This window comes from Diorhabda sublineata, chromosome 3 (genome assembly GCF_026230105.1).
Source record: "Diorhabda sublineata isolate icDioSubl1.1 chromosome 3, icDioSubl1.1, whole genome shotgun sequence".
In the NCBI taxonomy this organism is placed as follows: domain Eukaryota; kingdom Metazoa; phylum Arthropoda; class Insecta; order Coleoptera; family Chrysomelidae; genus Diorhabda; species Diorhabda sublineata.
This window is the reverse complement of record NC_079476.1, coordinates 7,586,690-7,601,767: the sequence shown is the minus strand read 5'-3', so window position 1 is coordinate 7,601,767 and position 15,078 is coordinate 7,586,690. Positions and strand designations below refer to the sequence as shown.

Sequence of the window (15,078 nt, the reverse complement as noted above, 5' to 3'; positions counted from 1 at the left end):
ATGGAATAAGGAATCCAATTTCTTTACTGTGAATTATGGGGGTAATTGCACCTTTCTTCATAATTTGGGAGAGGGTGAACTAAAAGCCTTTTATTGACACAAAAATGTTGAATCATTATTTTCTACTGGTTGTTTAGTTAGGCCAATTTACCGTGCCACAATGTCAAACGAACGGCTCCTATTTTTGCTCACAGCAATTATATTTGACAATCCTTCTATACAAGAAGACAAAAACGTACTATCAGTTTATCAGTTAAACTATCAGTAACGTACTATCAGTTTAATGCTTTTATATTTAACCGTACAGCAAACTACTCCTTTTCCGAATATTTTATCTTAGACGAAACGTTGGTTGGGTTTAGCAGCAAATTCCTTTTTAGAATGTATATGAAAGCTAAAACGGTTACTAATAATGTGCAAACTCGCCCTAGACCATAAAACCATAGGTAATGTCATTTGACTACCTAGGCACACAAATCAGCGCAGACCAGAACAGAATAAATGAAGTGAAAGAATAAGCGAACTAAACCAGCCGAATATCAGGCGCACTTCGGGACTTAATCTGGAATAATACCAGTATGAACAAAAGGGCATAAGTTAAAATATACAAAATCTGCGTTAGACCCATATTGACATATGCTATAGAAACAAGAGCGGACAACAAAAGAGCTAAAAACATAATTCGAATAACAGAAAAGAAAATAATCAGAAACATATGCGCGGGTACACACAAAGAGACAGGAAGAGAAACACAGACGTAAGACACGAATGTGAGGTGGAAGACATAGTCAGATGGGGACCTAAACGTAGAAGAGCTTGGAACAAACACGTAGGCAGGATGACCAAAGAAAGATTAGTAAAGTTCGCACGAGACGGTAAACCAGGGACACGACGATCTTTAGAAAAACCAACAAAAAGATAAATAGATTCATGGACATCAAAATCTCAATGATGACAAGTTGGAAACTACAGGCCTAATGCCCAAAATACGTTGAGGAAGAAGATGAAAGCTGAACCGGTTAAGGATGGCATCAAAATAATGTCCCTATGTAATGTTATGTTAAGACACATTATTTGGCAAATGCTTTCGTGTATACAGGTGAATCCTTCTAAGCTGTCCATACCTACTAGATCGATCAGTTCTTAGATTAATAGAGCTCTAACTGAAATGTCACAGGCGACAATTAGTTTACCTCACTAGAATTGGTTAATGAGCTAAAGAAACTTGGACTTGGACGTATATGGAAACAATGCTCTGAACTATACCCTGAACAAAAATATGCCACTTATCGTTCAGGAAAATGGATGTTCCTATAATAAACGCTCAGATTTTATGGATTAAGTCTTATCCAAATATACTTGGAATACAAAACTTGTCGATGGAGTTGCGTTCAATAATTTTAAAAGCATTAGGAACAGAAATGGCGCCTGAAGAACAACCATGGCCAAAAGGTCCTGCGGTAAGGCATAGATACTACTTGTGTCCAAAGATAAAAGATTACAAACATTCCTCCATATGCTCAAAATGTCATGAGAAAATCTGCATAACCCATTTAACACAATAAGTCGCCTGTACTTCATGCAAAGAATGGGTTAGTACAATATTTTTTTATTTTGATATCACTGTGATGTGGCTACAAATATGGTTATTTTTTTGTTATGTAGTTTGAAATCCATTTTTTTTTGTTATAGGTGAAGGTGATAGCGTTAATGACCGCATTAACAAGAAGACATTTTCTTTTTTACCAGACTTAAAATCTAGTTTATTAGCTATATTTCTTTAATATAAAATCGAAACAGAGTTATTTTTGTTTCCTAGTATCATAACTTATCAAAAATATTTGCTTTAAACTAAATATGTGTGTTCTATAAACCCATACAAATATTCAAGTTGCAAAAAAATGTTAAATTACTTCAGATTTTCTAAAAAAAAATTGTTATTTGTGACCTCATGGTAGTACTTATGTTAGTGTGAATAAACGATAGTATTGGAGGGTTAAAGATCTAGCCACCCGTGATTCACAGCAAAGGATGGATGTAATGTTATTTGCAAACATTTCTATTTGAAGGATTTTGGTAGTCCTCAAATTATGAGTTTTTATCTATTTATGAGTATTTTATTTCACATTTATTCATCTTTTTTTAGGATGCTGAAACAATTGAAAGATTGAACGAGACTGGCGAACTAAGACGGATACTTAAACCATACAAAGTGAGTTAACACCATAATTCAACATATAGATTGAATCGCATCTATATTGATTAATTTTTAATAAACCATTAGTGACATTTTGTTTAATTTTGTACAATTCAGCAAATTATCTTAAATCAATTGTGCCGACGGCGTAAGTTTCATTGAAGTACCTACATTTTTGCTAGAACGATCGAGTCAAGTTTTTACATATATCCCCAATCTAATCAATGATTATTATTATATTATATTTTTTTGTATAGCAATTTCCGACCTAACAAAGTAAAACGTATGAGTTCCTCGATCCATTACAATTCTCTTATCTGCCCTATAGTCCCGATTTTGCACAAAGTAGTTTTCTATAGACTTGTTTTCAAGAATTTAAAAATGCCTAGCAGCATTAATCACGAAAATAGAGCTGCAGGTCAGGTCAGAATTTTATAACGAAGGAAATTCGATACTCGTCTGCTATGATAAAAAATCAATAGCGGAATCTATTCAAAATTTATATAATAGTTCATTAAATTCTGAAAAAACAGTACCAGCCTGCATAAATTTTGTTGTTGATAAAATTCTTCAGCCTCCTAAATCAATTGGGATTTGAGAATATCTGTGTCTCTCAATATTTGTCCATTTCTGGTGTCGTGTTTATTTTATCAACGACACATCAAAAATTTTGATTACCCATTTCATATCTCCCCATACAATTGAAGATATGTTTTTTTAGAGTTTCGACGTTTGTTCAACCTGTCAAACTTGCGGAGGCTACAGATTACTTCCATGTCAAATATGCAAAGGCAGCAAGAAATCTGTGCATAGGAATCACTTCACGGCAGAGTTCGTAGCTCTAAAATGTATGAACTGTGACGAAGTAGGTTTAGTGAAATGTAGATCATGCTCATAATTTAGGTACTTTTAATAGGATTTTTAATTTACACAGCTCAATTTTAAATTTTGTACAGTGTATCCGTAGTTGTAAGAATAAAATATATAAAAAATAAATTTTTCATGTTTTATTCCATTTCCCTTCATACTAAGATTTGGATTAAAAATGATATCATAACACAGATAGAAGGTTGTGCTACAGTGTCCTTCTTGTCCAAAATAAGACAATCCTACTGGAATATGACAAGACACTCCAGATACCCTCCCAATAGTCCAGTGAACAATGGTAAAAATAAAGTATCACCTCAGAATTCCATCAGGAAACGGATTTGCGTAAAATTTTGGAATTAAGTTCTATTCATCCTTTACTTCAAAATCTATCCTATGCTAATATGTGCAAATTATTCTAAGAGGTGAAAACTACCCCTTATTGTCAAATTTTCAATTTTCAAAGCATTAAGAAAGTTGAAAAAAGCATTTATAGAAATGAAATAGGGATCGCATGATATTTTAGAATTCAATTTATGTTTTTAGGCCCATAATCAATTTATTTTAACCCTCAAAAACCAAACCTCTCTTATTTAATTTATATTAGAAGTGTTCTTTTTATTGTATTCAACGCAAATGTTTCTTTATCAGAAATTTTTCACCTTTAAAAATAATCCCTTAATATAAAAAGTTGAAAAAAAATAAGATCCTATTTATAAAACTAAAAATATTGATATTTTTCTAGCGTTTTATTTGAAAAACCGTTTTGTAGGAAAATTTATAATACATTATTCTAAAAAGGTAACAGTCATAAGCTACTGTGAACTTTGGAAGGTTATATCTCTGTTAATTGTGAAAAAAAAAAACAAAATTTTAATAAAAAAAAAACAACTTTTTGTTCTCTAGCAGTTTTAACGCATCTCTCATATTTTTAAGTTATTTTTAATGATAGGCAAGTGTTTAAAACATTTTTTTCAAAATATTCAATAAAACATGACCTGATTCGTAGTAAGTTTATAACCACAAAAAAAACATTCTTTTTATTTTTTTAAAAGCTATATTTAACTGCCTCACAGTTCTTTGGATAAAATCTCTAGTTTTTGAGTTATTTGTAATGGATTAAAAATATGCTTTTTTTGTAACAAAAATTCAAAATTTAAATCACGAATAAGTTGAAAAGTATTCATTTTTGAAAAATCCTCCATAGAATAATTTATGCTTAGATCGGCATATTTGTAGATACTGGTCTCGTAACAATCCTCGTTAGATGCGTGAATCTCACACCCAATATCCCGAAAAACCAAATGTATGGGCTGGAATAATAGGCGACAAAATAATTGGTCCCTTTTTCATTTATGGCAAGTTAAATTGTCCGGCGTATTTAGATTCATTGGAAAATAGTATTATTTCTGAGTTGGCAATAACATTTAAAATAACTTCAATATTAGAAATTTTCAGACAATAACAATATCCCAAACGACAATATTTGGCTACAACAAAATAATGCCCCACCTCACTATGCGTGTTTCCCAGAAGATGGATTGGAAAGCGTGGTTTTATCGAAAGGTCCCCGCGATTATCCGACATGAATCCTTTAGACTATTTCCTGTAGGGTCACTTTAAAAATTTCGTTTTTAAAACAAAACATGCCAATGTTCAGAAATTAAAAGAGAGGATTACCACAGAGATAAGAATTTAATATTCAATATTAATGTCCCGAGTGCATGTCAAATTGTCGATAATTTAATTTTCTCGAGTGCGCGAATGCGCAGGAGAGGAAATTATGAGACAATTTGACATGCACGAGAGGGCATTTTGGCAGACTATTTCCTGAGAAAAATTTAATTTAAAATAAACTTAATTCTGTGTTTAAAATTTGTTATTCTTTAAATTATACCGTAGTTGACGATCATCATATTGGCATTGAATTGGTATCTACGGTAACTTATTGACAACAGTTTTGTTCGTGAAAAAATATTTCAAAATGAGTTTACGTTTTGGGCAGAATTCCACGCAATTAATAGACGCCGCAGTGGATAAACTAACCCCACTGAATACGAAAAAGTCGAGAGATTCTGCGTGGCGACAGTTTCAACAATTTTGTGATGAACGAAAATACACCTTGAACAAGAAAACTTCTGTCGCACAGCTGGCCGTAATTCTAAGAGATTTCGCTTTCAACATGAGACGTAGTGATGGAGAAGAATATAAAGAAGATGTTGTCAAAACACTTTGGAATACAGTAGCGAAAATTTTGCAACAAAAATGTTATGAAGAGTTTAACATTATTTTCGATCCTTTTAAAGATGTAACGTTTAAATGCGCCAGAACTGCGAGAGACGCAAAAAGGAAGCAGTTGCAAAAGTGTCCTGAAAAAAGAAAAACAAGTGCATCTAGCTTATCAGGACAAGATATTGATAAAATGTGTTCCATTTGGGACGAATCGACTCCGGACGGACTTCAACGCAAGTTCTTTCATATTGCTTCATATGAACTGACGTGGAGAAGCATGTAATTGCCTTTTGATATACTTTGAAGAAGAATTTGACAACTACGGCAACACTACAGGACGCATAGCTTATAATCCTATTTTTTCTAAGACAGCGCAAGGAGGGAGTCATAGGTTAACAGAAAAAAGATGGTTAGTCCAAAACACCACCGAGCCTGATAAATGCCCAATAAGGTATTTAATGTAAAGCATGATATCAAACAATCTATCATTATAATTTTGCAGGCATGTTAAAATGTTGAAAGAAAAAAGAGGAAAACATTACGGTCGATCGTCTTTTCTTAACTGTAAACCCATCATGGATGAAAGAAACACCAAAAGGTTTTTTTAACAATTGTCCAGTAGGACGAAATGAAATTTCAAAGTGGACAAGAGATGCAGCGGAAGCTATAGGAATTGACACGAAAAGAATAAAAGTGACAAATCACTCGAACCGTGCTGCGGCAGTTACTCAGCTTGCCAAGGTTGGGGTTTCAGAAAATCAAATTATGAAGGTTACCGGACACTCAAATCAGGCCTCGATAAAGAGTTACCTCCAAGTAAATAGTGAACACCATGAGTAAATTGTACAAAAAATGCGAAATGACAGTAGCGAAGTAACAATAAGAAGTGGTGGAAGCAGCATAGAAACACCATCGTCGGCCTCCAGTAAAGTTGCATATTCTAATTGCATTTTCAGTAATTGTTCCTTTTCTTAAAATATAAAATTAAAACCAAATGATATTTATTAATCCTAGACGAAAATTTGGCACTAGTGCAAATTATCGATAATTTGCACTAGTGCAGTATTATCGCTGAAATTTGATCGTTGCTAGGTAAACATAAAATATTACAGCTTTTTGGTTGGCTTAAATTTTTCGAAAGAAATAGTCAGGGATGTTGCAAATGTATTGCAAAGTTTTAAAAATCGCAGGGCTTGTTGTATTGAAGTAAATGGACAAAATTTTGGGCATGAACTTTTTACTAACTCACTGACACTAGACATTGTTACGAGATTAGTATTAGCACATAAATTATTAGAAAATATCCAAATTAAACGAATTTATTCAATCGTAGCAATCTAAATGTACAATATTTATTTTAACTTTGGTGGAGATACTGTGAATGTAGCTATAAACTCCGAAATTATGGCCTTTAGGTATGGAGAATATTACATGAAAAATATTTCTTAAAAATTTCCAAAAACACATTATTTTTTCGGAAAAAAGAAAGATCTGACAACAATGAAGATAACATCATAATACCTTACGTATTACAAGACTCTTGTGCACAAAAATTTATAAAAATCTTTCTAGCCGTTACCCTGATAATTGAGGCTTTTCATACATGAAACCAATAATTAGTAAATTTTGTATTTTGTATCAATAATGTAAAAACTATAGGTACTTTAAAACCTAAACCTAACCGAACTTTAAATAATAACGCCCAGCGCTGATCATTAATGATAATATTGTTTCCGATAATCAGAAAATCGCGAATTCAATAGCTCTCATTTAAGAGAAATAAAGACCAAAGAACCATAATAATAAAAAACCATAACCAACGAATCGAGCTTCCACTCCCCATCTCCCCATCTGACATTTAATTCTTGAATCTACCATTTTCATTCGAAGAACTAATCTACGCTCTTTCTTGGTGCAAAAATTTTGCCGACAATATACCATTAATTTTTATAAAATATCTAACACTGATCCCTTCAACTAAACTACTGGAATTATACAGGTTGCTTCGGAATAGCACGCCAATCTCTCGGGAAATGATTCTATAGGTAAATATAAGGAAAAAGTTGGTTTAACAAAACTTCCAAAAACGCTTCGTAAGCGAGTTATAGTGAGCAATTGATTTAGCCCGTATTCCTGATCCACCAATATCCACCATATTGAATGTCTCGGCTCTAAAATTGTGATTAAAATTTATTTGTTTGGTCCACACGTATTTTGACATGAAAAATTGAATAAAATACGTCTCAGATCTGTAACTGAAATAGATTTTACGTTAACTGACGTAAAATACAAAACTCCAAATTACACTTTCTTTACGTTTGGAGTAAAATAATTTCGTTAAATACCTAATAAATGCATTAAAATTTCAAATAAAACTTACAGAAAATTTAATTCTGAAGAGAATGATGTTTACAACCTCAATAAAAAGTAAATGCAAGTTGAAAATATCTTTATTTTACTGAATGAAAATGAAAACAAAAATAATGTAGGCATGTGTTACGTTCTGGATAATATTAAGAAAATAATTTGTTTTCATTTTATGAATTGTAATAATATTTTAACTTTAAGCTATATTTTTAATTATTGACGATTTCAGACCTAAGACGTTCAATATGGCTTCCTATTATTGGTGGATCAGAAATCCGGGCGTAAACTATCGCTCACTATAACTTTTTTCCTTATATTTACCTATAGAATAATTTCCAATGAGAAACACTCTGATAACACCATCTGGACTAAACATCAGTTCCCAACGTAATGGCGAGGTTCTATTAATTCCCGTGGTAAAACCAAGCACCATCAACAGATCTCAACTCATATCGTCCCATCTATCTAACATGTACAATGTTTAAAATAATGGAAAAGATTATTAATAAAAGTATACATTGGCACTTAGAAAACCATAAAATAATCAATCCAGCTCAGTCGGGATACAGACCACACCGCACTACTATAGACAATTTTGCCCATCTACAGACATTCATTGCGGACTCTCTCCTCAAAAAACAGGTTGTAGCTGTTACACTCGATATAGAAAGTGCCTATGCTACTCTGTAAAAATCAATAATACTTAACCAGTACAACTTTCAAGGTGACATTTTAGCTTTCATACAACATTTCCTAATTGATAGAACATTCCAGGTATCTATTAACGGCCAAACTTTCTCGAAACACACAACCGAGATAACGGCATGTCAAAAGGATCGGTCTAGAATCTAATGCTCTTCATAATAGCCATAAATGATATGATATGGTCTTCAGATCTCTGTATATGTAGACTATCTGAAGATAATCACCTTTTGCAGTGGTAAAAACAACCAAACCACATGTAACTTAATTCAGGAAGCAGTGAATCAACTTAGCCAGAATCCTTTTCAACTCGTTGTCACTTCTCTTGCCGCCAATTCAAAAATCATTAAATTCAATAAAATATCAAGATCCTACATACTTCTTGGAATACAGTTGAACAATGAATATCTTCCATTGTATAACTCTATAAAAACTTTGGGTCTTATCTTTGATAATAACTTAACCTGGAAGGATGACATCAAAGAAATAACAAAAAATTGTGCGGTACGGTCAAACATTTTAATAACTTTGACTCACTGCTACACGTCTAAAAATCTCTCGTTCTTTCCAAATTAGATTATGGAAGCTTTTTTCACACGTCAACAAGCAAATCTGATTTAAAAACTCGCAATTCTGTTCAGAATACAGCTCTAAGAATTTGCCCTGGAGCTTTTAAGTCGAATCCGTCTAAAAGCATCTATTATGAATCCGACAAACCTCCTCTTTGGTTAAGACTACAACAATTTTTCATGTTATAATGTGCAAAAGTTTCAACAAAACCTGATAATCCAGTTTATTCTCTGATAAATCGTTCATCTGGCACCAATAATTTTGCTTCTAAAATCCAATCACTTTCAGCAATCCTATCATCACTCATATCCAATATCAATATCCACCTATTTCAAATAGTCCCTTCTTGAAAAAGGCAACAACCAAAATCTGAGGTCGGCGTAGGTTGTGCCGTAGCTAATTCACATCAAATAATAAAACGATACCGTCTACCATCATATGTTAGCGTCTACACTGGAGAATTATATGCAATCCTCCAAGCCTTGAACTCCTCATCTCCTGATGAAAACAATCAGCTATATGCACAGACTCGCTCGCATCAATGAACTGCATTAGACAAATATATCCAGTATACCCTATAATTCAGAATATTCATTCACCTCCACAGCGGCTTGATATAAATCCACAATGATGTCATAGCTAGCCTAAGACGTTCTATACGCGACCGATAGGCAAACCATTGGACAATCTGCAACACTAAACTACATGAAATTCAACGGTCCAGCGACTTTAGAAACCAACCTCCCATGAGTCGTAGAGACTCAGTTATTATACGCAAACTACGCATCAGGCATACTCAAATGACTCACGGATATTTATTGGCCGCTTCCGATCCTCCTTCCGATGTCAGCACTGCAAAATACCAATGACCAACCTCATACTAACAAGTTGTCCACAATACTCCAATAAGCGCTAGGAAGTTCACTCCTAGTAAGTTTAAATAACGTGAAACAGTTACCACGCTTGATCCAATATTTGAAAAACATTGATCTATATGGTAAAATATAAATTCTTAATGTATGTAATCCAAACAGTTTGTTCATGTTAATGTTAAGTTGTCGTAGTTACAGCTAATAATTGTATCATAACTGTACCATATGTCAATTATCTTAGTTGTCGAGACGATTCTTTTGATAAAAGAAATCAAAATATTCTATTTGTATGGGACGTTCTACTTTTCTACCGACAATCTCAGTGATAAATTTTTTGATTCAAAAAAAAATAAATGTGTATTTCTTTAATAAAATGTATTTTTAAATCATTGTCCAGCTATCGAATTTTTCAGAAACATATAATATATCAAAGTTTTATTTCATACCTTTTATTTACTTTATATTTTATCGGAAAAAATGAACACCTCAGTCACAAAAAAGATTTATTTCTTAGTTATTAGGTAAAATCAAATTTTCACTTTTTCTTATTATTATCTAACTCGATTTATAAGAATTTTATTATAAATACTAGCGGACCCGACAGACGTTGTCCTGTCCCACGTCTTAAATGTAAACTTTTGGAAATTAGCTGTAAAAATTAGACCTTATTGATGAAAATTTTTATCAGAAACTTATTACAATGCCTAACGTCATTCTTATACAGTGCTTTTCAGATAAAAGTATCCACCTTTAATAACTTTTGTAATACTGGTATTTAGAAAAAATCCAAAAACACGTCAATTTATGTTGGAAGGGGCAAGCATTATGGCTTATTTAAACTTACTGGAAAAGCCACCCCCTCACCCCTAGCAGCATCCCCTTTATTTTTTTAAATTACTTTTCATATTTTTTATGTAAAATTTGGATACTCCTCTTTGAGCTGATTTCAAAAATGTATAATACTTGTAGGTTAAAGTGGTTAGTTTATGAGATAAACAATTTTTCTTTTAAGAGCACAAATTTTACTTATTATTTACTTTCACCTTATTTGCCTGTACTAAAATGAGTTGTACAACAGTTCAAACTCTTTAATCTTTTTAACTGTGCTATTTATTCTACTTAAAAAATCCAAACTACAAAAAACTCTACTTTTTATTGAAGTTTGACATTGTCAACTAGAATTTGTAGTCACTATTGAGTGTAATTTGATACATTATTTATTTTGTTTCTCTGAAATGGTTTACTCTTTGCAAGAAAGAATTGAAATTGTAGGTTTATACTACCAAAATAATAATTGTGCAAGAGCTGCTGCTAGAATATTTAACGAATTACATGACGGAAGACATGCAACTCATAAGTATGTAATTCAACTGATGGAGAAATTTACCACAACAGGGTCTGTTTACAATAAAGTGCATAAGCGAGAAGGACTCGTAAATAACGAAGCAATCCAAGTGGCAATTTTAGGGCAAGTCAGCTTAGAGGCTCAACAACCCCAATCGTTGTCAACAATAAATAGAGCGATCGGTGTTTCATCTTCTACAGTTTTCTGAGTTCTACATAAAAAGTTAAGTTGGTGCACGAGTTGAATGAAGATGATTTTGATCGTCGTCTAGAGTTTTGCGAATCAATGACGCAAATTATCAATAACAATCCATAATTGTTAAACAATATTTGCTTTTCTGATGAATGCTCATGGTCATTAAATGGCTTAGTAAGTAGGCATAATTGTAGATATTGGGCTGAAAGTGATCCACATATTATGCGTGAATTCCATACACAACATCCCCAAAAGTTAAACGTTTGGTGTGGTATCCTAGGTGACCACATTGTCGGACCTTTCTTCATCAACGGAAATTTAAATGGTGAATCATATCTTGAGTTACTCAGGGAAGGGGTTGACCCACGTATTACAACAATAATAGAAAATGATGATAACCTTTCCGAAGATTTACTGGTATTTCAACAAGACGGAGCTCCCCCACACTATGCTATGCCTGTCCGACAATTTTTAAACGAAACATTCCCCGCTCGTTGGATAGGTAGAAGGGGGCAGATGATGGAGTGGCCACCTAGGTCACCGGATTTAACACCCCTAGACTTCTTTTTATGGGGGTATTTAAAAACAAAAGTTTATGCTACCCAACCAGAATCTGTCGACAATTAAATCCAGCCGTATTAAGCAATGTCAGAGAGGCATTTCAAAATAGATTATACCATTGTATGGAAGTGAATGGTACTCATTTTGAACACTTATTGTAACTTCATAATAAATAGCACAGTTAAAAAGATTAAAGAGTTTGAACTGTTGTACAACCTATTTTAGTACAGGCAAATAAGGTGAAAGTAAATAATAAGTAAAATTTGTGCTCTTAAAAGAAAAATTGTTTATCTCATAAACTAACCACTTTAACCTACAAGTATTATACATTTTTGAAATCAGCTCAAGGAGGAGTATCCAAATTTTACATAAAAAATATGAAAAGTAATTTAAAAAAATAAATAAAGGTGGATACTTTTATCTGAAAAGCACTGTATATATTTATCACGATTCAACCAATCGATTACGTGTGAGTATGTGTATTAGTATGCTTTCAGAGATGTTGAATGTAGAAGCTGTATTGAATAAAAACTTGTCGTGTTAATTGAAGGTGAAAAGGTTGAATCTTAAACTATTCTATAACGGGTATTTATTCTCAGAGTTAATTATCTACAAATACTGAAATTGTCGTAATGCCATTAGATGTACAATATTTTTGGTTAATCCTTGATAGGTATAAACAAATAAATTCGATGGTTTTCCCACTGTCTTTCTCACTTTTACGCAAAAACAACTTTGATTGAGATGTGTTTCCAGCTAATAGCTTTTGCAAAGGTTCTGGTGGCGGATTTAGTGATGGCAGTGACATTCTTTGTCCATACTACCATCATGATTACCGAATGTGATGAATAGTCTATTTCAGGGTCATATTCAAAGGCAAGGCGATTAAACGATGCTCGTACCAGTGCTCGTTGATTTTGCATCCGCTGTCGCTCATTTACACTGTGAGCGTCGATCACTCATTGACGCGCCTCTCGTTGCCTTAATGAATTAGCACGAAGACGTTGATTGCGTTGCTCTGAATTCTCATTTGCACGTGAGTTTGCTATTTTTTCCCTTACATTGACATTATTTGTCAAGTGTTCTTCTACTGTTCTTTTCATTCGGTGGTTATGAACCAATTGCGCATTATGAGAACGTCGACCAATATTTCTTGCTCTTCCGCGAAAACGTGGCATTTGTTTGTAGAAATAAAATACTATGAAAAATACACAACAACCAATGTAGGTAACTTCTAAAAGTGAAAATTTACAGGGCTAAACAAATATTGTAATTATAATTTCATTTCTTACTTTTGTATCTTCACTATTTCCAAAACAGTATAAATAGTTTTAAGTAATATCCGTAAGAATGTACCAAAAAGTAACAAATGTGTTCAGCCGGACTGTCCTTATAGTCCTTATAGTATCTTATAGAGTAGTATAGCAGTATGAATGTTTAGACACTATACCCATACACATGAAGTTTATAATCTCCATAGTTTAGACTATACTCATGCTAACTTAGAATCTGATCTCAACGCCATCTACTAGGCGTAACTGAAACTCAAATATACTTTTGAATATCTGACACGACTGCAGCGCAGTCTGCCGTAATTCTATGGAAAACGTTCTAACATCAACAACAATTAAAAAATAATTTATAAAACATTACCTAGTTGATCGAATTGTGTATCTAAACCATTCACCAACCCCCTTGAATACACACAAAAAATTTCATCAAAATCGGTCCAGCCGTTTAGAAGGAGTTCAATTACAAACAAATGTACAGAAGATATAAAAAATAACATTTAATACCACTCTGTCACATTTTTGCTCGTTAAGATAACAAATTTTGGAATATTTTGCAAATAATTGAAATAAATAGTTAACATTCTGTTAATATTTTTTCAATAAACTGAATCGTATGCTATATTGAAGTTTAATTACAAGAGGGACAAAATTGTAACAGAATGTGATAGATATTAATAAGCTAGCATTTGAACTTAATCTTTTAAAATTTTTTAAGTTTTTAAAAAGAAAACAAAACATGCTTCTCTTGATAGAATCATTCTTTGGTACACTTAAAATCAGACTAATTTTCTCTTTTTTCTTATTCTACTTTTCAAATACTTCTATTGGTTTATCAAGTTCATAATAAACATGCCTTCCTCTTTTGACTTCTCTAGGACTTGGAATTATTTTTATCAAGTTTTCAAACATCATATCTGATACAACTCATTTTACTAATTTAAATATTTTTCCAGTGTCATCAACAGTTTTATAAAACATGACCTGAACATCTCCATCTTCATCCACACAACTTTTTGCAACTCCTAAGTAGGTGTACTCGATTTTGTTTTTACTGGGTATTTTTACTAACATATGTACCATTTTTTATTAATAATGGGTGGATGTTGTCAACAGACAGGTCATATGAAGTACCCGATTTTACATGCACAGACCAATCATCTTCATCTTCTGAACTAGAAGTATAAACAGTCTCATAGAATCTCTTTGTAAGAGTTCTAATTATGTTGGTTATATCAGCCAGTAGTACTTTCAAATCTGAGATTGGGCTGTCGTTAATTTCATCTCATGTTCAGGCAAAGAGCGATAAGTCTTCAAATTGTGAGAATCACAAAATTTGTGGCAAAAACAATTTAATGTTCAGTAACTCAGCACTCCAGGTTACTGAGCAAGCAGTTGGTGGACGTTCATAGTACCTTTCAGCGGAATAATTTTACTTGGAATTTTCATTAAAATTTGGGCAATATTATAAAATTGTAAAGCGTTGATAATGTCGTGTCCACTGGCGACGAAATGGTCAGCTAAACGTTTAATAGACCCTCCTATATCGTCAGCTGCTCCCTTGCCGTGACCGGACTCAAAAAAATTCCAGGTGGAACTTTCAAATCTGTATAGTTTAAAAAATCTTGTTGCAAAAAGATAAAACTAATTTTTTTGCTTGTACTGTGTTGCTGGTCCATCAGAAAAAAAATTAACTGTCTTAATATAGGGTCATTCTTTATTAACCCAATCAAGTCTCGGATGTAGGTGGGCCCAAATAGCAGCAAGGCCATGATTAAGATCAGAAGACACAGTACAAAAAGAAGTGATATGTTTGTCATTTGGAGAAGTCCACTAATATATTACTGCGGTATGCAAAGTGACTTCGTTTCGTGATTCACC

The 15,078-nt window shown here is 32.9% G+C and overlaps 1 protein-coding gene across 1 annotated transcript in view; it reads left to right on the top strand.

Moving 5' to 3' along the window:
* LOC130441534 (glutaredoxin domain-containing cysteine-rich protein CG31559-like) overlaps positions 1-3,193 on the top strand; it is a 119,254-nt gene extending 116,061 nt beyond the window's left edge. The window contains exons 5-6 of the mRNA XM_056775257.1: positions 2,147-2,212; positions 2,919-3,193. Of these exons, the coding sequence (XP_056631235.1) occupies positions 2,147-2,212; positions 2,919-3,095 (243 nt within the window). The 3' untranslated portion in view covers positions 3,096-3,193. The remainder of the gene's footprint in view (positions 1-2,146; positions 2,213-2,918) is intronic.
* The last annotated feature ends 11,885 nt before the right edge of the window (positions 3,194-15,078 follow it).